The 24,987-nt window shown below is 38.0% G+C and overlaps 1 protein-coding gene and 1 long non-coding RNA gene across 5 annotated transcripts in view; one reads left to right on the top strand and one right to left on the bottom strand.

Annotated features, from left to right (window-relative positions):
- Positions 1-24,987, top strand: part of LOC139960339 (uncharacterized) — a 90,966-nt gene that overhangs the window by 8,732 nt on the left and 57,247 nt on the right. Inside the window, exon 1 of one of the 3 annotated variants that reach the window (XM_071958641.1) lies at positions 15,369-15,722. The exons of 1 other annotated variant lie outside the window; for it this stretch is intronic. In XM_071958641.1, the coding sequence (XP_071814742.1) occupies positions 15,673-15,722 (50 nt within the window). In that variant the 5' untranslated portion in view covers positions 15,369-15,672. Of the gene's footprint in view, positions 1-15,368; positions 15,723-24,987 lie in introns of those variants that run through there. One more of the 3 variants, XM_071958642.1, reaches the window with a different exon arrangement.
- On the bottom strand, positions 3,924-7,154 carry LOC139960343 (uncharacterized). 2 transcript variants are annotated; one of them, XR_011790477.1, is made up of 3 exons: positions 6,673-7,154; positions 5,833-5,989; positions 3,924-5,559 (listed from the first exon to the last, which is right to left on the bottom strand). It is a non-coding gene; the product is annotated as an uncharacterized lncRNA (long non-coding RNA). The 2 variants fall into 2 exon arrangements; XR_011790478.1 differs by having other exon boundaries at positions 3,924-5,554.

The following is a 24,987-nucleotide window of genomic DNA, read 5'->3' as shown; positions in this document are numbered from 1 at the left end:
TTCTATGTGAATTTATGATAATGAAAAGTCTTTAGCATAACTCACTGAGAGTAATACTTCTGTTCGTAACATCGAAGATGAAATCCGAAAGAGTGACAACTCAGCCTAGCTCGGTCGACTGTGTCTCAGTACCGCTACTGGGTTTTCTTCTAGCATGCCACAATAAGCCTTTTTAATAAGTCCTCTATATATATATACAGGTGGGTATGCAAGTATTTGAAGACGGTGTATATGTGGTTGAAAGGGTGCTTAGGGGTTTGTTTGTATGCCTAACAGAAAGATAACCATCTAGGTAATTGGTGTACTGCGGTGTTCAAATAACGCAATGACGCGTAAGAATGTGGAACAATGATGATGTTAGCAAAAAGTTCCCATCGCGGGAGAAGTAAATGGTGACCTTGAACTTAAAATCTGTCTGTCATTGTACATTACTCGCGATGGGGAGTTGGTGATTTGGGTAGAATTTTAAATTCTCGACAGTTACATTCCAGCGCAAGGACGTTTCGATTGACCAAGAAACCCTGTTCTGTCAGGCATTGGCGTGAAGCCAACTCCCATGTATGGAGGAGGGGGTCTGGGATCCCCCCCACCCAAAAAAAGAAGAAGTTAGAAGTCAAATTGTTCATTTGAGGCATATTTAGACTATAAAGTATACTTTTTTAGATACGGAAGGTTGTGCTAATAAAAAGTAATAAATTCAAACTTTCAGAACCTCCATGAACCTTTATGCGAAAGGCCAGAGGCGAATCAAGGAGTTTATATTGCAGGGGGTGTTGCCCTGGGGTCATTGAAGACGTCATTGTCAGGAGATGGGGTTCTCCCCCCCCCCCCCGGATTTTGTTTTTACGTAATATGGTGCATTCTGAGGTATATTTAGACTATACGTAAATGTCTATAGATGTTGCCCTAAAAGCAAGGCTTTGCTAATACTTTGTGTGAGGTTGAAACGGGTGGGGAGAAGGGAGGATCAACCATAGTAGTGGCCCGAGTCTTCCCCGACAGAATGCAAGAACCCTCCGACCGTGAACAACACCCTACCCCCCCCCCCACCTCCCCCAACTGACGATCAGAGGCACACGAATGCACTGCTGTCAGGTGGATTGTCGGAAATACCTGTCACACCCCATTCCCCTCCCCCGGTAATGGATTCGCTGCAACATCATGGGTTTAAAGCAGATTTTATAATGACTGCATGTGAACGGTTGGTTAGTGCTATGAAAAATAATAGTTGAAACAATAAGACAGTCTAAATTACTTTACAATGTCAGCCAGCTCAAGTTACGTCAATAAGGGACATTCTTTAGCGTACAGTTGGTACTAAGCTTACCCATCAGATAACAGTGTAACATAAGCCATATATATACTGACGCCATTGCCTTATGATTCAGATTATTAGGGAACTCTAGTCCTCCATTAATTTTAAGCGTTCATAACTTTTAGTTGTTTCAACATTATCTAAATTTTCTTGTTTCTTAACGATGCTCCCTATTTTGATGGCAGTCCATCGTCGTATACTTCTACTCATTCTTAACTGTTCAACGCGTTCCCATGTCATATATTTCTATCACGTTATGAAGCATATATTTATATATATATATATATATATATATATATATATATATATATATATATACCTTCACCTCACCTCCAATATCTTGAAAGTTCAGTGAACATTCATAATTGTTGGACTGACGATTGATAATGGAACTGAGTCTTCCTTCCTAGTCATAACTCTTGTTTTTCTTTTCATGAAATCGAGTAAAAAAAAATGAGTTCTTTGACCGATTGTAGGAGTATAGGCCTAACTATCGTAAGTTCACCATCCACACGGCAGCTTGTATATAACCCTCGTTACAAATCGGAAATGACAGTGAGCATGTAAACAGAGAGTATATCGAGGGAAACGATTTCCACGAACGGGTAAATCACGAGTGGTTATGTTCGACCATTATAATAAGGGCAATAGTAACTGACAATATATTGCATGTCACTGGGAACGTTCCCTAGGTTGAACATATGTTTGTCTGTAGTACTTCCGGTTGCGTACATATCCACTGTCATCGCCATGCAGCGATATATGCTTTCTGCAGTTCTGTAGAATGCTTATACACATTAATGAACACACGCCACCTGTCAACGCAAACAAGAAAAGTGACTATACATTACGTAATGTATAGGCGTTAGAAATATACCTCCTGTTTCTTCAGATGGACGCTCATATACTCACTCACACAGATAACCTCAGAATAATCCAGCTTTAGGCCTACCACGAAGTTAAAGAATCCCTACAAATACAATAAAACGTTAGAAAGGGTTGTAAGTTTATCGAATGAGATTAGATATACATTGTATGATTGTTGTCGCCATACGACGCAATGGCGCATGCATTTGGAAGTCGTTCCGGTGGGTTTTATGTCAGCCTAATAGCGGGAGACATGTGATCATCAAAACACTACCACAGAGCAAACTAGCCATAAATTCTTTAGCAACGATAAATTTATGGCGCCCTTTAAACCCCACATTGACATTAACAGTTAACTACCTACCTACCGTGGAAAATTTGAACTGGATAAAGATGTCGCCTGTTTAATCCCCGGCACCTGCAGAAGCGTTTACGCATAGTGATTTGTCTGTGTTTGACGACAATGAAACATGAATCGCCGAGTAATGCACGTATTCTTCATTGGTTTCAGGATATGAAATAGTTCGCAAGGTTGATTCTGGTTCAAGAACATTTCCGAAAATAAAACTCTTTGGACGTTTCCTTGGAGCCTGTTAATCCTACATTAGTTATCTATCGGATTAATATCACTGTAGTTTAGTTTAAACTTTCACTGAACTTGTTCCAAGCGTATATATGGCCTTCTTCGCCGGCTTATTAAGGTAGGTAGTTAACTGTTAATTAAGGTAGTTAACTGTTAATGTGTTCACAATTGCATGCTCAGACGAAGTCTTTCAAATCTTTAAAATAAAAAAAAATATGAATTTTTATAAAGTAATATTTCTGCAGGATGTATTTGACCCCGAAAGAAAAACGCACTGTTCTGCTTTAACTGATGTTCAACGCATAACGTATGAGTTTGACTTTGTTTCAAAGATTGCACCGGCAACCAAACGTTGCTATGAGAATTTCACCAGTAAAGAAAAAAATAGATCAATGCTGTAATTTATGTAGTCTACTGACATTGATGAAAGTCATAAGCCATACATTCTCAAATTTTGTTTGACCACAACAATTCAAACAGCGTCTTTTATTTATTTTTTGTTAATTTTTTTTTATGTAATGTCATCTCTATGACCTCGCACGTATACAGTCCTTGTAGGCCATCAGCTGAAGCTCAAAATGTGGCTGTAAAATCAGTTTCGTTCCAGCAACAACGGGTCTAGACTTTTAATGCATTTTTGGGTAGTTTAATGCATCACAAACATTATATCAAAAGTTCTCCAAAAAATTTCCTGCAGTATTTTTGTAAGAAACCCTTGAAATTGGGTATGTTATGTAGACATTACGTGCTACGATGCTATGTATTAGGAACACATGTGCTAACGTTAGATTTGGTACAGTGGTGCATACATACCACTCTTTTCTTATATGTTAAATTACGACTGATATATTTTTTTTTGTAAAATAGTTGGGTCAGGGTTACAAGAATGGTGGAAGAGGATTCTGGTCTAAGGGTCAGTGAGGGTTGTTTTCAGGCATTACAAGTTGTGCCCCCCCCCCTCCATTTTCGCCAAAATGGTAAAAAAATCACATTTTCAACTTTGAAATATGAAATACAATTTTTGCACATTATAACTTAAGGGTTTTAATTATAAAAATGTACAACTTTTAATAAACTCAGATATAATGCTTTGTAATAAATCAAATATTTTTAGATTTTCCCCCTATGTTATGAATGCATTTCGTCTGTGCATGTATGCGTAAATATACACATATAATGAAAAGTTCCTCTCCATAATTGTTACACTCCCCATCCAAACTGTTTTACAAATGCGACCCCCTCCCCCTCTACTTTACATGTAGCTAAATCCCTAGTTACAATGAGATGTACCAATGCCCCAAGACCAGTGAGCTATTTCTTTTGTATAAATCAATATATAAGTTGGCACACTAAGACGTCATGGCATATCGTAGATGTGAAATAAAGTTATAGTCGGTATATATCCGTTACCTTAGTACTCTTTCTACAGTCTTCTGCAAAACTAGGTACTTTCTCCTTGTTACTGAAACGACATGTTTATAATTCGTATTCCTGCAAAAAGAGTTTCCAAGGGAGTTAACGTATAAAAGAAAAGATCGACAAGGTTTCGAATGGTATTTTGAATAATAATAGTTCTATATTCTACAAATAATATGAATAATAAAGGTGAATGGTACAAATAAGTGAATAACAAAGACAGTTAACTTAAGCCCCAGATAGAAAGAAATAATGTATCTATTAAGACTGGGTCGATACACTCAATGGTGTAGTAGAGCTGGGCCTTTGCGATGATTCAAGATACAGGTTCTTCATCAAAAGGCGCGGCCGGAATTAATAAGTGATTAAAAGTTCATCCAAGGACAGTTGTACTAGTCTTAACAGTATCCACTCCAATTCACTGCATGGAAGTCAGATATGGTATGGAAAAGGGAAAGTCTATTCCGTAGTAGAGGTGAAGATAATTAGATGAAATAAAAGTCACTAAAGACTTGAATATCCTTCAGTCAAAACTTGAACAGATGCACAGAACATATTAACAATATGAATAAAACAGGTAACGAAATGTTACGGCAAACAATAAAGAACCGTGATATTGGAACAGGGTCAGAGGAAGGTTCCCCAACAACAGTATATAAACCTTTGACTGGTTTCAGGACGCGGTATTTGCGTCATCGTCATCAGTAAATGTAGTTGTGAATATGCAAGAGGTAAAGCATGCCCATAATACCCTCCTCCCCCCTCCCCTCCCCTCTCAAAAAAAAGTGTGATTTGAAGAAAATGTGGATATTTATCAAAGGTGTCTGGTAGGTAGGGTAATCTACGTAAAACTACTAATAGCTAAAATGAATATATGAATAAGATCATGTTTTCTGGTTCCTTTAAACTCTGGGGAACAAAATAATGACAACATGACTTTGAAAAAGTTAACCCTCTTCACAAACTTCAAACTTGATTAAAATTTCAGACTAAGATATCAAGATTTAACACCATCACAGTTCATCCTCCAAATCATCTTCCCCTGCATCAACAATCTCAACATCTTCTTGGAAGTTGCTGCAATTTCTATATTTACATAGGTCTGTACACGGTAGTTGTGCATTCATTCAGGAACATCTTCCTTTAAGACATTTGCCGACTCTACAGCTACTGCTGACACACTGAAGCAAAAAATCTGGGTCAGGTGGCTTCGTCATCCAAGTGATTATAAGGTCATCATTTTCAAGTTTCCATCCATGTCCCTCTGGTGAGAGTGCATCAATCCTTTGCTGCAATGCCCTACTGTGAATAGCAGCCTGGTTGGTGCAGCGCTTAACATGCTGGATCAGAGCATCTTTTGTTGGTGGTAAACTCTGCTCTGAGGAGGAGATGAACAGAACACCTTGTACCATGAAATTCGATATTTTTGAGTCTCACATTTTATGATGGGGTACCAATATAATTTCAATTCAGCTAGAAATATGTTGCAAATTACTTTAATAATTTCAATGGAAAGATTAACCTGATATTGCATCTCAAAGCGTTTAGAGAATTTTTTAATTTTCCTTGGGGGAGCACCCCCATATTCCAAAAGTCCTAGATCCACCCCTGAACACTCAATGAACCACACATTGGAGAGAGAGTACTTTACCTTTCAAGATCTGTATGTCTTCCTTGTCAAGAATTGTATCTAGTTTCTTCAACATAGAGAGTGGTACCTCACTTCAATGGCAACACGGTCTTTTCCTCTAATATTCATAAAATCTGGGCTCATCTTTTTTCCGCTCTGCTGCTTGTCGAAGCAATACCTTAATAACATGAAATAAAAAAAGCAAATTGTTTTGCATTTTCTGTTGATCAAAATGTAAGTTTGAACAAATAAGAACTAAGACAATTTTATTTATATACCATGTGATCTGCTCATCTTCTATGGACAAACAAAGACACATTCAAATTTTGCAAACCAGTGTCATGCAAAAAAAGAATTAAAACAGGCTTTTTTTGACAAACAGTACATTATCTCTTAATGTTATCCATTATAGATGGTTTAAATTATACAATGGTAGATTATATCTGTTACTAATAATAAAGGAGACAGATACTTGTTCATTTTGGTAAAGCTAGACAGGCTGACCATAAGACCTTGCAAACCTAACCTTATTGCACCTTTGTTACACTTATTTTTCTAACTAATATAATATCTCTATCATTCAAATAAAGGGCCACAGTAAGAAAACTATGAAGCCTGTATTTAACACTTAGGCTAGTGCCCAGATGGAGAATTTGAAACAAATTTCCGTTCCTACCACCATATAACAAAACAAATCAGATGCCCATGCCACTAATTATATTATGTTCAGGTCCAACACTGTGCCCTTTGACTTGGATTATATCCCTTAAGAGCTACTGATCTTGCATTATGCAACTTCTCTTAACACTTCAACTATGCCACAGAAGTACAAGTAGAGTCGTGTAGTATGCTTAGGCTTACCTCCATCGAAAGTCTCTGCCTGCTGCAGCTTGTCCCGTTTGCAACGCCTAGTAATGTATTGTTTCTTTTCCCACATATAATAAATTGAACAGGCAATACACCAGAGCTTCTGCTTGGTTTCCTCGATCTTTTCCGTCAATTCTTCGTTTAAAATCATATGGGGTCTCCTCTGGAACTGTCCGTTTTCTTGCAGCAATGTGCTTGCTATCAATGAACCGCCTGTAACACTTATCGTGGAACCCCATCATACTATGCTGTTGAACACACGCTTGATCGTAGTAGGCCATGGAGTAATCAGTAGTACGGCGATATCACTGTCTCCGCCGCTGAGATTAAGCCAATCTTTAGCGCAGGAAGTAACTTTAGTCCATCGTTTATTCGTCAGTGCCTTGAATGCTTCAAATTTTACAGATTCAATGTGCACTGAGCACTGTAGATTTCCGTGTGTCGGAGACTGACTGGTGCCCGAGGGAGCCGCCATGTTTGTTGTTTTCTACAAAGATTGCACACAGAACTCATGGCTCATTGGACAATTCATATCACATGGTACAGATATCTCACTGGCGCACAACTTTTGAACGTAAAACGGCAAGTTTCTTAACATACGCAATAAAAAATATAGTTCGATCTTTCGAGCGGAATTGCAAAAAAACTGCAGGAAAGTACATGGAGAACTTTTGGATCATTAATCTTAATTAATTTATGTATTCAATGCTGTAGAGAAATTTTAGACCCGCAGTTGCTGGAACGAAACAAGCGAATTTCGACCTTCAGCTGATGGCCTATTGACCCTATAATTTGATGTGCCGCATATAGTGTTATGATACAGATAAAACATGGAATTGATACTTCTATGGATAAAATATCATATTATTGGACGTTGTGGATCCAGCCACATATCCTGCGTTATAGCCTTGACCACGTGTCATGCGTTATGCAAATCGCGTAATCTGAATACCTGTGAAAATAGTCCATGCACGAGTTTCTGCTCGTTGCAATGAGGATGGACAAAGACGAATATCAGGACTGTATTAAAGGCATTGAAGACTCGCCCCAAACCGCGTGCCACCCTCTGAAAAAAAGTTAACTTTCCGTTGTTTAGGCTACAAGTGAAGTTTTCTTCTTGTCGCTACAAAATGCAGAGAGTAATGAAATGTGATACCTTGTTATCTTTATCTAGACCTGAAATGTCCATCGCTGCTATGTACACTGTGTTGTGGGTATTGACCGTAGCTGCATGTACTATTGACTGTACACTACATGGGCGTCAGCAGGTTTCAGAAAGTGGGGGGGGACACTATACTATCTAAGCGGAGCGCCACCATTGGTTGGCGCGTAGCGTACCAGAAAATTTTGGGTACATAAGACCCCCTAGATCGCAGGAGACGGCCTTCCTGAGTCGTTTTTAGTTACATCAGAACCAGATCTGTGAGGAGAAATTTTGTCTCACAAAACTAAATTCCGACAGAAAGTACTGGTAGAAAGATGCCGTTCTGACACCAAGGGAAACGAATTACACAGCGTCCATCTCAAACGAAATATTTTCGGTAGTTTGGTATCATATAATACCCTGCATACAGGCAGAATACTGTCTGTAGGGCCTAAAATATATGATATTACCTTCCTGGTGGGGTCTTCGACTTGTTTTCAAGTTGAAATGCGTCGTTTTCTCTGATTCACAGTGTAGGGCAAGGGGAATTCCATTTCTGGCGAGAAGGGGTGCTTCCACAAAACACTCTAAAACATCGTTCAAACATCGCACAAACTTTTATCAGAGGTCTCGGACGAAGCGGGGAGGGTGAATATCGGAGGAAGGGGGATAAAGGGCCAAGCACTGTTCTAATTTCCAGTGCAATTTATTGATAATGATTCTTAAGTTAGATTCTACTTGAATCAGCTCAGCAATTGTGATAGAAAATCGCGCATATGCATGTGATTTTTTTAATAACTGCTCTGAAAAGTGGGGGGGACAAATGATATGATATCCCCTCCACTTTTGAAAGTGGGGGGGACATGTCCCCCCCGTCCCCCACCTGTTGACGCCCATGGTACACTAGTGTCTAATTACCGACGGTAGCAAGCTGTGTGTGTATTTTCTGGGATCGATGGTGGTGTCTAACACTTCTGTTACATCTCATTCGAAACTAGGTCAGATTACCGGCATCAGACGTTTTTTTGTGCGCGAGTCTTCACTCCCGTTAAAAACAGGCTATACGTACCTTGATGAAATGCCTGGTTGGTTATTCTATACTTATACCTCATTCCATTTGAAAAGTGACGAAACCTGCCCATGCTTTATAAATAACTATAAAATGCTGCATTAAATAAATACACTAATGAATAAACAAACGTGACTTCAGACAATACAATATTCTTCCTCAAATAACCATTTCAATTATAGGCCTACAATAAAAGGACAATGGACGATAAGAACTGAGGTGTACATTAAGGAATTCTCACGAACTCATCATATCTATAGTTCTGCGAACAATTAATGAATTAGTCTGTACTTACATATACATATATTGTACAAACATTTGCATAGACCATGTGTATTATGTCTGTAAGTCACCCATCCTGTTCTTGTGACAAACAGGACGCGAGCAAAGCTTGTCAAAGTTGCGCTACAATGAAGATTGACACATGTTACATCATAAAGACGTGCTGAGTGAAAATTTAAAGGTAACTTCTAGCGACAAACAACGTAAAACTTATGTTGAATATATACGTTGCACACTGCTAGTTTAAAACCCCATCTCAATATCTTGGCCCTATATATCTCGAGAAACGTTTGATTGAATGTAACCTAAATTTAACTGGCTAAACATTCAGCTATTCCAGGAAGTTGGATCACAGTATAGGGGGTCTGTGATGTCATCTGGGCTCTTCCAAACGCTTTACTTACAGGCTACTATAATATTCGCGTTGATTTTTCCATGAAATCTTATTTGCTGAGCTATCAATTCTCTCTGTTAGGATGTCATAAAAAATGCATCCTTTTCGTATAACATATTCCTTTCCTCTGTGGGTAAATGGCAAATGCAAGAAAAACAATGACTTTTTCAGAGTCCTGATGACACCATTCAGTCTGCTGTTGGCAGATACAAAATTTACAAAAATATCATAAATCTTCACGATACAAAACGCTATTAATGATGAGGTTTTCGCTTTAAAGATGACGAAGATGTTAAGCAATACTTTCTGAACAATCAACTTCAGCTAGCGGAAGATTCCTGTAATCGGGAGAAAAGGCTTGCATAAGTGATCTTGGCAGCGTGAAACTTAAGAATTGAACCTTATTACCATTAGCTCATTCCGATTGACCCAGGGAATACTGTCCCACCATGTTCTGTGCCACGCCCCCTCCCCTCGGAAATACAAAGAAACACACAGACAAAAGGTGTAGGCCGCTAGTACACAACCACTCATTTGTAATGCAGTGTGTCCCCTCATCGCACCCCTGTCACATTTTCGATTCCACTGTTCATAATTTTCATTAGACTACGTTACTAAAGTGAATTTGAGAGCAATTATTTAGCTAGGACATGTGCATGTGATTCGTCACAGTGACTTTAGGATATGTAATCATGTGCTCTATACCAACTGATCTATCCAGCCCGCAGTAGAGCACAGGATGTTTAATCCTGTGCTCTAACTAACTGCTCTATCCAGCCCGCAGTAGATGGCGTGCCCTATATACTACCCTTGTCTTATGCTGGAGTATATGCCACAGTATACTTTGCATATCCGAAAGCGACAGGTGAGGGATGTGCTCAATGCATTCCGGCTTTAATGAACATGCATAAAGAGCGAATCGGAAACAGACAACAAATTGGAATAACTGTAAACAATTTCAAATAGTAGATTGGTTTAGAGCGGGATTCTAACCAGCAGTATAGCATTACGGTAAGAAACGATCTTCGGTGACTGAACACTACATGGATTAAACTCCGTGAAATGGCTTTCTTTGGCCTTCAAATAACGGACAAAATGAGTGCTACATGTCGTGCAATTGTCTGCCTCGATTCTGTCAGGCTTTCCAATCTATATGTCTCACGCAGTTCCGATCATCCAGCCAGCAATCTTCAATTGGAATACACAGGTTGCCACTTGACGGGCAACTTACATTTATCGAGCGCGTCACAGTATAGTAGGAAGAAAGGAAGGGAGGGACCTGACGGTCTCTTGAAGCAGTGATTGTTTCCCTGTGTTTATGAGATGGCTTTACTGTCTGACACGAAACCTTTAAAGAGATGATTTAAAATAAAGTGACTGACTGATTGATTTGAAATGAAGTTGCGTGTTCGGTTATCTCCATCATGCCGAAAGGGGTGATAAGCAGATCGCATGCAAACCGTCGCGATGTCCTTGCCACTGCCAACAAGCAGGTCTCAATGACATCTGATTGAACATTGCACAGCGGTTGATAGGAGAAAAGAAGGCTGTGTTGGGGGAAGTGAAAGATAATGTCATATCCCAGATTGTATCGTTGTATTTGGCAGGTGCGGGAGGTTGTGCAGCTGTCTCCCGATACCTTGATGCTAATTGTTCGTGACTGAAGCGCGTTGCTTTGCACAGAGGCAAAGTCAAAACACTAAGTTGCACTGATAATTTCCAGTGGTATTTCGTTCCTGTATACATGGTTTAATGTCGCTATCATTGGGTGTTGTCTTGAGAATGTCTTCATTACCCAATGTTAGCCTCTACCTTTAATTTCATCTCAATCTAAAACAAAAGAGGCGACAATTCTTATTGTGATGGGCAGTCGGCCATCGCTATTAAATATCAATTATTGGTAATGAAAAAAAAGAAATAAGAAAAATAGTTGAACATATATTTACCCCATGCATAACTCATTTCCAACAAAACTAGTAACGGTTACATCTCCGCTCCACGTCTCCATGGTTACAATAACTGGTAAGCCATGGGGAGCCAAATCACATGATGTAGTCATAATGTGTGAATTGCCACCAAATGTCTAAACTTCCAAGAAATTCTCAGCCTCAATCTGCACCAAGGTGCACATTTACAGATGTTCACCAATTCATGTTCATATACTTGTGTTTACTATATATGTACGTGCCCGAATGTAAGTCTCCTTGACAACGAGTGATATCATCATGAATGGTGTTTCAAACATCATCATTGCCAGTCACGTGACACTCATTGTTTTGTGAAGATTAAACTGGGCACAAGAAATACGAAGACGAAAAGGAGAGGTTCCCTCATCATAATACTACCGAAAGACTACGCTAACATACAAGTTAACAAGGACGGTAATTTGTTGAGGCATAGTCCTATATACTTCCAGTTAACCGTGCCAAGCCTTCCCCTAGTGCTGAGGCCCAAATTGAATGCAAAAATTCACCAACTGAACGTCTGACGCCCCCTCCCCTCCCATTTGTGCACGCCACTGTATAATCAATGTCTTCTTTGGGGGGGGGGGGTAACTTCCTAAGAACGCGAAGCTATAAATAATAATTAAATGAGTAATGTTATAATATGAGATAGCATCATCATAGCCTGTGACATGATGTCAGGATAATACTAGAATATTATTATCAGAAATAATTGGTATAGTTCTTCAACTGCTGTCGAAAAGAAACAAACCAGGGCTAATATGATTCCAGAAAACCCGATTGTTGTAACTTCCGGTAAAAGTGATGAAATGACCTAAAATGTGATGAAGGTCATTGGCAATATTAATCTAGGTTGTATCATACATACACGTATACGTATGACAATTATTGTAACACTGCTCTCGGAGAAATTCATTGGGTTTTAGAAGTTTCTCTTGATTTATAAAGCTAGAAATTACGGATGTGCTAATCAAGATAATTACCAATGTACACAAGTACTAGTTACTTGACGTAACATCTGATGAGTTTTGCCTGGCAGTCGTGTTTGGAAAATCAAAACATATTCTGCTTCTTATTCAACAAATCAGATGAAATTGAAAAGCGTCAGGAATGAGTAATGTTTTTAGTTTTTACCGAAGTTTGAAAGTTGTAAGTTGGCCTTGATAAATACATCTACACATACCTAATAGAGAGTAATAAATTAGCATCGGCGTCACATGACAATTTGTATCTTTATATTGACACAATGTTGTTTATAGTCTTCATGTTTACACTGTTCACTTATCTTTTGACAGTCACACATATCAAGGCAGCAAACTCTATAATGATATGTTAACGTTTATAAATCAATACACAGATAACAGTGCTTCAGCTAGCTCTTCAAGTTCCTTAAATTTATAACGTCAAAAGAAGTAGCTGGATTTGTTGTAAATTATTGATCCCAAATTTTCACTGTCATAAGCTAAGCCGCAGTATGAGGAGCTGAGAAGGACTATTTCAATGCGAGTGATGGAGTTGGGGGGGGGGAGGTCCTCTTGTTAGATGGATGGGAATAGTTGGGGGGGGGGGTTAGAGCCGTCTATATTGCCTTCAAGTGGCTTGCTCTAATCATGTAGTAGTATATGGGGCTTCAAGTTTAAATCTGAGCCTACACGCGTTTCTGAAAGCCGACCGGCTTTTCTAGTTTTTATAGACCTTTCCTATAACACAAGACATGTATCAACTTGGGTTTGATGCCGCATTACCCTTTCATTCAAACTTGACATTCACATAATGCATGTAATACATTGGTAGGTGGGATTCGCTGACATACATCTCAATGCCTGACTTAATTCAAGCCATTCAAAGTCAGCTTTGTGAAAACCTCACGTTTTGTCATTTTCTTTATTGGAGGAAATGAAAATAACCTTGGGCCAACCATTCAACTGTTTTTGATCTCACTTCTGTTTCTTGACCTCTCTGTGTATATTGAAGAAAATGTTTTTTTTTTTTTGTCCTGCCATATCGACGAGATGCGTTTTACTAGGTATTGCTATCCTCACTCAAGCGGATTTCGAACCAAAGTTTCATTAATTTGCAAGCAAGTAGTTCAAAGCCCCCCCCCCTACCCCACACACATCTTTTCCCCTCACCTTATATCCATAGGCTAATACACTACTTTGTGCCCAAATTACAGAACTCTTAAATTGCGATAAGTTTTTTAAAAGTACCTCTTGATCAAAATGATAAATTGTACATATTCCCATAAAGAAGCACCCACGGTTGGTGACGATGCCATAAGAAGTTGTTGCTTTTTTTACGTCGCTCTTGGGCAAGTACGCTAATGTACACCGTGTCCATACCTGGGAGAGGACTGTTGACCTCATTAATGCAAACACACCCAAGCATGCAGGTACCCCCTCCCCACCCCCAGCCTAGCTAGATCCCGAGACTAGTGTCCAGGGAGTTAACCGCTTTACAGATTGTTTATGTGCTATAAGATGTGTCTGTAGATATTAATATGTCCATTTCAACATCGCTTTGGGCATAAATAACTAAATAACAGATACACTACGTTATAACATTTAAATGTTTCAACTAAGAGATGCGACGTGAGACTTGGTTGGGATTGCCATGTTGAGAGGGAGATTGGGACTGCACATACATACAAAGCGTAAGAGAAAGGTGACCGGAAGGGACAAGGGGAGGGGGCGGAGGGCTTCGAGAGGATTCGCGCGGCGGCGTGGTTTATACTGTGGGACTCGCGCCGCATGAACGAGGGTTAACTGAAATACTATGGACAAGTTAGTAATACATTAAGTGAAGAAGTTTGTTTTACGGTTTGCAAAATAAGAAGGAAACGCTCCTACCTTTCCCTCACGTCGCTGTTTGGACATGTAAAGCACGTTTAAACAGTCGTTTTCGAATATTGAATTTTCGATCGTGACAGTAATCTTCTTCTTCTTTGCAAGGCTGGACGGTCTGTCACCATGGCGACACCTTGAGATGAGCTCAGTCATTTTGTTCATTCTGTCCTTTGTGTATCGTAAAATTGTTAGTTGTTGTTTCCTTCTACGCAGAGGTTGCACTGGCCCGATTCTTGTTTGTGCGTGTTCGATTCCTTTATTATCTCTCAGCTTATACTGTGGCTAATTCCCCCTCCTTTTCAGGTTCCATAAGTACTTTCACAGTTCTGTTTCTTTTCAGTACTTTTCGTGCTCCAGCGAGTTTGTGTGGTTGTTGAATCGCTGATTAAAGGGTCCTACTGAAATACCGATGTAGGACTTAGATTATGTGTCTGATGTGACTTGGGCCTTTGCATGTATATATATATATATATATATATATATATATACCTACATATATATATATATATATATATATATATATATTATATATATATATATATATATATATATATATATATATATATATATATATATATATATATATATATATATATAGGCTATACATATATATATATATATATATATAGGCTATACATATGAAGGTTATAAATATTTATATATATATATATAGGCTATACATATAAAGGTTATAAATATTTTTATATATACAGGTGCATAACGTAAATACAAAATTCACCAAGACCTGGATGCGATTTCAGCTTCTGACAATGCACACATGGAGGTGTGACAATTGACAAATTGTAACTGAAATGAAGCCTAAACAGAACTCAACTCTTGAAACCTGCATTTCAAGGCTATGTATGCTTGAATAATGAATTATAATGCGAGGTGTTTGCACAGCAGGGTGTTGGTATCCTATCAGTTGCTCCACTATACCATGTAGTCTATAAATTGATGAGAAGAAGAACTTGTGAAACCTTTGACGTGCACCTTTATATAAATTTGTAGTGATCCTGCAACAAACCATTAATAGGTTATTCTTTTCTCAGTAGTCAAGTTCGCACAACTGACACGCAATATTGTTGATGATCATATCGGGGATTGAATAACAATATATACTCGCAGGAAACCACATTCGATACGTTTACAAAACACCATCGATTGTTTGTTGGGAGGAAGTTAAAACAGGAACACCTGCTTTCACATTTATGAAGATATAACTCAACTTTTGTGGACCTGCACTTTTAAGTTTGTTCTACTTTGTTGGACATTTAAGTCAGTCCAGTCTCACCATGCCGGAGCAACCGCCCGCAGTCAACACATACCGGTACTACTACTTTGGGTAAGGACAAATTACTGTATTTCACGAAAAAAACAAATGTTTCTCCATGGTATTAGAAACACAATAGCACCAATCAACATAACATGAATGTTAGAACTTAAAAGGGGGATAAGACGTTTTTGTCTTATGAAGTCAAACTTTTCCATAGTACACGTTGGTTATATCATTATGACTGTATGGTATTATAGTTTGCTGAAATTGTGTTGCAAGAAATCAAACTATATAGACAATACTTGTTCGATCTTGCGGTCTCTATTAATGTTAAACACATGCTTTGACGTTTCCTGGTGTGTTTCAGTGAAACAATTGAGAGTGTAAAGTTCACAAGTCCACGGAATGTTGTTAATGCTCTCAATACTTATTTGGTTAACCTTGGTCCTTCCTTAGCATGATCAGACTTATATGTATCTGTAGACAGTCGGAATTGGTAATCTATTTTTTCTCACATGTGTCCGAATTTGAAGTTCGAAGTTTCTAGGGTAACCTTTTCATAACCTATTCATCTCTCAGCTTTGCAAACTGGTTCTGATTAGCTCCGCCCTACTATATTCAAGCAAGTTATACATAATGAAACCTTGGACTGGCATATTTAACATGCCTAATACTGGAGTTTCTCCGGATCGCCTTCAATGTGCGTGCCAAGGGTGTATATCATTCTTCCAAAAGGGTAACAAAAGTTTAAGTACCAATTATCGTCCTATCTATATCTTGCAATAGTCGACGCATTGACAACACTTTACAAGGAATTCGATGTTATTGAAATTTAAGCAATTAACTTGAGGATTCTAAGGCTTTAAATGCAATGGTTCATCATGTGTCCCTGACTTCCCCCATTGTAGTATATTAGAGGAAAAACACGGAAGTAATACCCAATCTATCACCTATATACTTCCTAGTAAGTGCAGGCTATCACAATATTCTATACTGGGAACCACTTTTATTGAGTATTTACACAAATGACATTTGTCACATGTCTGATATACACATGTTCGCTTGTTTTTGTTTTTTGTGGGTCGATGTTACCAGCATATACCATTTTAAGAGACGGTTATCTTTGGATTCTGGAATGTCACTGAGGTATCAAATGTCTCTGGGCTACTGAACTTAATTTTGAGAGTGGTTTGCTGCAAATAAACAATATCTATCCCTAATATCTCGGCAAAGCAGAGTACTGGCTTTTCGTTACTTTTAAATACAACTTTTGGGTATGAACAGGGAGTTGTTCCATAAACAACTCCCTGGTATGGAGATGTCAGTTTGAATGTTACTTTACTACGGAAATTTCATAAATGCACGTTGTATCTACATATATGCGTCGTTATTGATTCCCAACTATCATGCCGGGACGGACCATATCAATCATGCAAACTAAATAGGTTTCTAAAGGCATTGGAATCTTATCTAAACTGAGGAATGTTTTCCCTAAAAAATGTATTAAGAACAGTTTTTACTAATCTCATTCTTCATCATTCGTACTGCTGTTCACTCTAGTTTGGGATTTCGAAAGAGTGCTTAGATCAGCTTTTGTACCGCCAATAAGACAGCGGTATATACAAGGCACTCCACTTCCTCGTATAGCAACACAAGTCATTTATTCTCTGGTTTGTTATGATTATTCACTCTTATATACTCCTTACGTATATAATATGTACTGTCTGTGTCGTCTTCAGGGACTGATCTTTATACTTGTAAAACCCACTAGAGTTTTTAGTTCACTCAATACACTTATATAGACACTTCATATTATTATGGTATTCTGTTTGATATTTAATACGTTGGGAAAAAAGGGGTAATAAACGCAACTGAACCGAACATATACGTACGTTTATTCTTGGTTGCATTCACAGAGCAACGAAGTACGACGTGCATCAATAACTTATATAAATAGTAAAAGTACCCTTTGGTATGTAGGATTTCTTTTGTGTAGATGTGTTTTTTTAGGGGTTTTTGTAAAGATTATTTCTTACGCAAGTCTCGTCCCAAGATGTAGGCCTACTGTACATATGTACTTAGTATATGCCATACCTGAGCGAAGTAACAATTGTAGGCTAAGAGAAATATATATCAAGGCATCGCTGTGTTTAACAAGAAGTTCGAAAGAGTCCACTCATGACAGGCATCATTGTAGTGATTACACGTATACGGTAGCCTACAAAGGACATTAATTGTTATTGTGTGGAACCTTTATATACCATCGTCGCAGCATTGATTGGATTGTCTTTTACTGACTCTTGTAAATTGGGCGGGTGGGGGAGGGGGTGGGGAGAGGGGATGTGGGGAAGGTTTTGGCTTGATTACAGGGCGATGCCGCCTTTGATTATAATGTTGGTCACACGAGATAATATATACAGTTACCCATGATAGGCTATACTTTTCGTAATGTTTAGAGCAGTTACCTAGATACATTGTTTGTCACAACACACAGTTCTCCCATATGCAATGTATCTATTTTAGCCTTGATACATCACCTCCGCTGATTGTATTTCCGTCAAGGGACACTTTTCGCTCAAATCTATTTTAATATCAGCTTGAAAATACTAAACAGGCTGTACACTGTACAAGTGTAGCACGTCATTGATGTTGCTCTGCGGAAGTTCTCAGAAGTACACTTGGGGATCACCGTATACTAGAAATGTAGGGCCACCATGTTTGGGTGTGTGTGTATATATATATATATATATGTGTGTAAGTGTTAGAGAGTCTGGATGTGTGTGGTTTGAAGATCGATTGCCTGTTAGATAGTTCGTGGATAACTTAAAAGTGTTTTAACAACTTACTGAAAGGATAATTATCAAGTGATTTCATCAATATTGAACAATTATTTCTACTGTGAAGGGGTCAGTGTGAAGGGGTCAGTGTGAAGGGGTCAGTGTGAAGGGGTCAGTAATTGTGTCAGTGAAAACAGTACAAAACAAAGACAGCTTGATAATTTTTTCGTGGTTGACATCACAGATGACCGTACTGAGGTGTTATAATGAACACCTAGTGTATTTATCCAAATAAAATGAAGAAATTTGAAAACGTGTATCTCAGCAAAGGTGCAACTTTACTATCGAGATAGGGGTTGGTACATTTCGTTTCATTTAACAAAAAATTTTCCAAACCTTCTCTGGTTTACTGCTAGAAAGAAGGATTGAAGGGGCGGGGGGGCGGAGGGGGGGGGTGTACATTCGTTCCATCACAATCTAACACTCATATATCGCACATTTGTTCACATGTATGTATTATGTAACTATTTCGAAAGACCTAACATGACTCCTCGATTAATTTCAAATATAATCCAAAACATCTCAAACAACAGCTCAAAAAGTATGAGATGATTTGATATCATACTTGGTGTGTAGATTCATCTTAGTAGGTTCAATAGTCTCAATGTCCTTCAGAGAGGGCAAGGGTCAACTTTGATCACTAGAGGTCAAAATCTGAAGCCTTGTTAACATGGTGAGTCCATACGTATAGCATGGATGAACATCCTACATATAGCATGTAGCTGTTACAGGCTCTTGGGGGTCAAGGGTCATTTGAGATCAACAGAGGTCAAAGTCTGAAAACTTTGTAAATACCGTGAATGCACCTCATCCAGCACAAGGAATAGATTCCGTAAAGGTCAATAGAGGTCAACCGCTGAAAATTTTGTAATTACGTAGGATAATATCAGAAGTAAAGTTTGGATAAACACCATACTTTGATATGTGGATTCACCTTCTTGAGTAAAATAATGCTCATGTCTCTGTGGAGGTCAAAGGTCATTCAAAGTTGAAAAACGTCAAATTTATCAAACTTTGTTAATGGAATAATTCCCAAATTAAAATTTCATATTTTGTACGTAAAGCTGTCTTATTCAGGGCAAGAACCGCCGTGCGTACACTGTTTACATAAGTTGTACTCTTATAAAATGTGGTAAGGACTTTGCCTGTAACTATCGCTTTAAATAGTATCCCTTAATTGAATAGTAATAGTTCCTTGTCTCACTAACAGATTAAAGCAGCTTACCGAGTTTTGACATAAGTTGTACTCTTATAAAATGTGGCAAGGTTTTTGGCTGTAACTATCGCCTTATTAAATAGTATCCTTTAACTGAATAGTAATAGTTCCTTGTCTCACTAATAGATTGAAGCAGCTTACCGAGTTTGTCGGTATGTTGTAATTGTAACATGATTGGTATTGAGCAAAACAGGCAATTCCCTATGATTAATTTTGACAACATTTGCGGCCGACACATTTCGTTCACGTTATACACAATCTCGGGAAAAACGCGGTATAAATCCTGAAAACGCTTATTTCTCTTAAGTTTACTTGACCAAAGTTTCATACAAGTCAATGTTGTGTTTCTTCTTTGCCCAACGTTTCAGTTGATACATAGCCTCAACAGTTGATGGCAATAATACCCTTCAGCCCAGATTCTTATATGCAAAGTAGGCTAGGCTGTATACCTGCATTGCTATGAAAGTGTGGCTGTTCTAGAGTATAGGCTTAGTGTTTTTGAAACGACACATAACGTCTCTATGTTGTAAACACCTGATACAAGTTAACACTAACTCACTCTTCTCACTAAATATATTGACGAGCGAAAAGAAAGTTTACTGCATGCGGCGAGGCCGTCTACTTTAGAACGGTACTTGACCAGCAATGTTAGTACATTGCATTTATAATGAAATTAAAACCTGGAAAAATTTTAGTGTGCATCTCATCATTCCGTTTAATCGGTCAATATGTTTTATATACATTTCTATGTTCTATCTGGGAGGTTTTCGGTTGGTGGAAACTGCGCATGTCTGTTGGTTTGCTGGTGATTGTTTCACATTACAGAGACAATCAGAGCGTGTTTTTTACTTTTTTATTTGCTCCAGTTCATGAAAGATAATTTGATAATTTTTCTCGCGGTAAACTAAAGGGAAGAGCCCATCTATAGTTTTGTTACAGTAGAGAAGTAATCTTATTTGAAACAGCCGGCGTGGCTATTCATAATGTTACGTGTGTGTCATAAGTGTGGCTGTGCGTTTCTCTATTAGGCAGGAAAAACATATGCTGAACATGCAAAGTCGTATTAACCAAAAGTCACCAAAACGTTTTCTTCGACAAAGAAACTCGACCAAAAAATTGTATGTATGGTTTTTATTTTTTTTTTATTGTATGATTGGACATGACCATAAAGCCGTGCACTCAATCCGTCAACTATATGTGGAAATATTCTGATGAATAAGAAAATCAATAGATTTCCTTAGTGTGTTCTTCAGTTTCAAGTGGCAATACTCTCAGCCCAGAAATGGTGAACTTCCATAAAACCAGCAAATTTGTTAGCGGGGGAGATTTACGGTTTGTTCTCTGCGGTAGTTATTACGGCAAGACACTTCAAATAATCTAATCTGGGCAATTTAAATATTTGCAAAAAATCGTGGGGACTTCACACCTGTTGTCAGTTGCTGTCATAAATTATCCTATACAGTCATTCAAGTCACGCGAAGTTTGGAGTGTATCACTTCAAAAGTGTGATAATGGCTGTAAATCTCAAAGGATGTAGCGACACACTCATGGACGTAGTATTATCCTGTCCAAGGTATAATACCTCCCTGTCTTTGACATCCTCCACGAGTACTTCTCAAAACGACAAACGAACTTCCTCTAAAAGTTTTCATGATACTGATATCTGTATCGCTAATTTCATAATAGAATGTTCAATGAAAGGTGACAGGCAGAAGATGTTTACTGCCCCCATTTAAGATGTATCTTTCAATGACAATAGTATTGTTCTTTCAGTAATAAATACAACTGGTTTTGCTCTGCAATACGTGTAAGCAACTCCATGTGTGACCACTAACCCATGCATATGGCAGACGTATACTGCGTATAGCAACTCTTTGCCTTGGCCTTGCTAAAAATATATATTTATATATATAAAAAAAACAATTCCGATGCAACTCGGTAGTAAAACTCCGAAACATTAGATTTTCCAATATGTTTCTTTACATGTAGAAAAAATCGTCTGTACGAAGAAAGTTGATATCCCAACGGAATCATCAAGTAGGCTCCCTTATTAATCTTCATTTGGCGTAAAACAAAATAATGCAAAGGTCTTATGTTGATCGATATCAGTCTTATATTTAATTATTCTTGTCATGTGTTGGTAAATTGCTGACCAACCACAAGACAGCTCTTTGATAAAATTGATAACGCCACTCACTTTGTGTGGTGGAAGAGAACTATTATAAGTGATAAACGCTTAAATCATTGCGTAATATAGCCTACATCGCTTATAAACTCATGTTCTACTTCAAAATGGCTACCATTTGATCCACTGTTTGATGCCAGTATAATTTGAATAATACTGTGGATACGTCATATATAGACTATTTGAAGTTGTGTATAAAGGGACCTGCATTTTGAAACACCCTCTCTTTTTTGTTCGCATTTTCTTGTTTGTTTCTTTCTTTCTTTGCAGTTCCCCGCCTATTGCGATTTGTCCAATGTACCACTCAGGGCTAATCAAAGGCGATCTTTTATAGGTTTTCAACCAACTAAAGATTAATGAAAGAGTTGTTTATGATTTCATTCGGTTCTCAACATTTTGGCCATCCGGACTGTATGCACTCTTGTCGTGTTAGGCTACTATAGTCACAAGTATAGGCTAAACCGACATTCGACAAATGGTATGACAATTTGACTAAACTAAAAGCTATCGATGATCTAAAGAGGTCCGCTTATTGACAGGTCAAACTAATAGAACGTATCGCTTTCATTTGACATGCCAAGCATATCAAAGCAATTGCCGCTTATGTTTTTAATGATGTCGTTTCGGTCATAATACAATAACGATTAATTCCTTATGGAAAACACATCATGAAAAATATTCTAAAAACCCAATAAAATATATTTCATCAAGTCTGGCATACCTGCCTCATATCTTTCAATTTGTCTGCATTATTCATCAATTCTAAATGTAATAGCATGGTAAAGACATTTTATAGCCACTTATGCCTTATTAATAGTGGTAATATCATTACTTAGAAAGATATTAAACTTTTTCTGAACCGTTCTGCTTGTCACAAAACAAGACAAGCATTTCAGAGAGAGAGAGAGAGGGAGCAATTATTCTTGCAAAAGAAGAAGAAACTTCGCACTATCTAACATGTCCTGGTATTCTTCCTTAACTTAAGAATAGAACGAATTCGGTACTCTGATAAAAGGGCTACAAATATACAATTATATAAAGTGCATATATATATATATATATATATATATATATATATATATATATATATATATATATATATATATATATATATATATATATATATATATATATATATATATATATATATTCACCTGTTGCATTCCACGACTACTATGCGCATTCCAACACGTCGACGTGAATCCCCCTGGTTCTTGTGTTGTCACCCCATACGAAGAAATTATCTCTTCACACTCCGAGAAGGATTAATCGCTAAACTTGCACCCAAATTTGGTATTCGTACCACATCCAACCCCTCTTCTGTTTAGAACTTTGCAACGTCTTATTCCCCGTTTATCGCCAATGGGACCTATAACCTAATTCAGGGCAGGGAGGTGAACCTCAGGAACAATTCCGAGTTTTCTGTTGGGCGCATGCGTACGGCCTTACATGAAAAGATAAACACTATTTTGGTGTCACTCCGTCAAGTAGAAATACTTTTCTATGTTTTCCATAACTTGAAATGAACAATTGCATGCATGGTCCATTTATTCTGTTGGGTGTAGTTCAATGTATCTCTCCCTATGTACATGTTTCTCTCCCTATGTACATGTTTCTATCCCTATGTACATGTTTCTATCCCTATGTACATGTTTCTCTAACTATGTACATGCTCTATTCCTACGTACATGTTTCTTTCCCTATGTACATGTTTCTATCATGATGTACATGTTTCTATCCCTATGTACATGTTTCTATCCCTATGTACATGTTTCTATCCCTATGTACATGTTTCTATCCCTATGTACATGTTTATATCCCTATGTATAGATTTCTATTTCTATGTACATGTTTCTATCCCTATGTACATTTTCCTATCCCTATGTACACGTTTCTCTCCCTATGTACATGTTTCTATCCCTATGTACATTTTCCTCTCCCTATGTAAATGTGTCTCTCCCTATGTTAAATGTGCAGATATGTTGGTACAGCGAGATACCATACGTCAACTACCCGCTGATATGCAGAGGATCGCACCAGTTCTCAAATGTTTTGGAATATATGCCCTCATGAATACACGAGGTATAATACTGATTCCAGAGAGCTGCTACTTTAAAATCTCGCTGATTATTCTCTATTTCTGGAATCGTGTCTGATAACTGCAGTTGACGTTTGACAGCAAACCCAACAGATCCTCGGTAAAACCCCGTGATGCCTTATTCTTCTGGCAGGATTTGTCAGGAAGGTCGCCTTCGTTAGACCTTGATTTATGAATCACTAGGCGGATCGTAAAATCTCGGAATTATTAGAGAATTGGAAGGCTTTTTAGGTCTATTTATTCTCCATTAACATATTTTCACGTAGTACTTTCCATCTGCCGGGAACGATCACTTTTTACCTCAAGTTTACAGTCTGGCCTTTCGTCGCCAGGAGTCAGTGATCTGAAATCTGTATTTAGCCTGCATTGCTGCCAACCACTTCACATGTTCACAATTCCCTTCAGTTCTTCGTCGCTGTAGGAATGTAGCAATCCTTCTCGCGTGCTAAGACGTAGGAGGATTCTACGTAGACATTAAGTACTCAAAATATATTAACATGTAATATCTCCAAACGAATTAAGACTTTAATGACTTCACCAAGAGACCCTGATTACTATCTCGCACGTTTACTCTTCTGTTGAATTGTTATGTTGTAATAACTTCCATACATAATGTGAAGTTGAGTTTAATCTTTTGCAGCATTTGCTCATGTTTACCTCAAGTGAAGTTCAGATAAGACAGCTGCCAGATCAGAATGATTAAAGACATCACCTTCGACCAAACTGTAATACATGGAGTAGTTTACTGACAACAACTGAGGTTTTTGGTGAAGTTTCAAATGTTCAACGTTTTCTTTGACCTTGACGCTACATTACTGCTTCATGAAGTTAGACAAATAAGCGAATGGTTTTTGGGTCATGTTTACAGCCCATACATGTAACCAACGCACATAAGCAAATTTGTGTATGTGTGTCTGTGAAACGAATCGAAACAAAACGACTAAAGTACATCATGATTGAACTTCAGACTTGCTATTGCGATTTGTCTCATTGAGTAC

Source organism: Apostichopus japonicus, chromosome 19, assembly GCF_037975245.1.
Source record: "Apostichopus japonicus isolate 1M-3 chromosome 19, ASM3797524v1, whole genome shotgun sequence".
Lineage (NCBI taxonomy): Eukaryota > Metazoa > Echinodermata > Holothuroidea > Aspidochirotida > Stichopodidae > Apostichopus > Apostichopus japonicus.
This window is presented reverse-complemented; position numbering and strand designations above follow the sequence as displayed.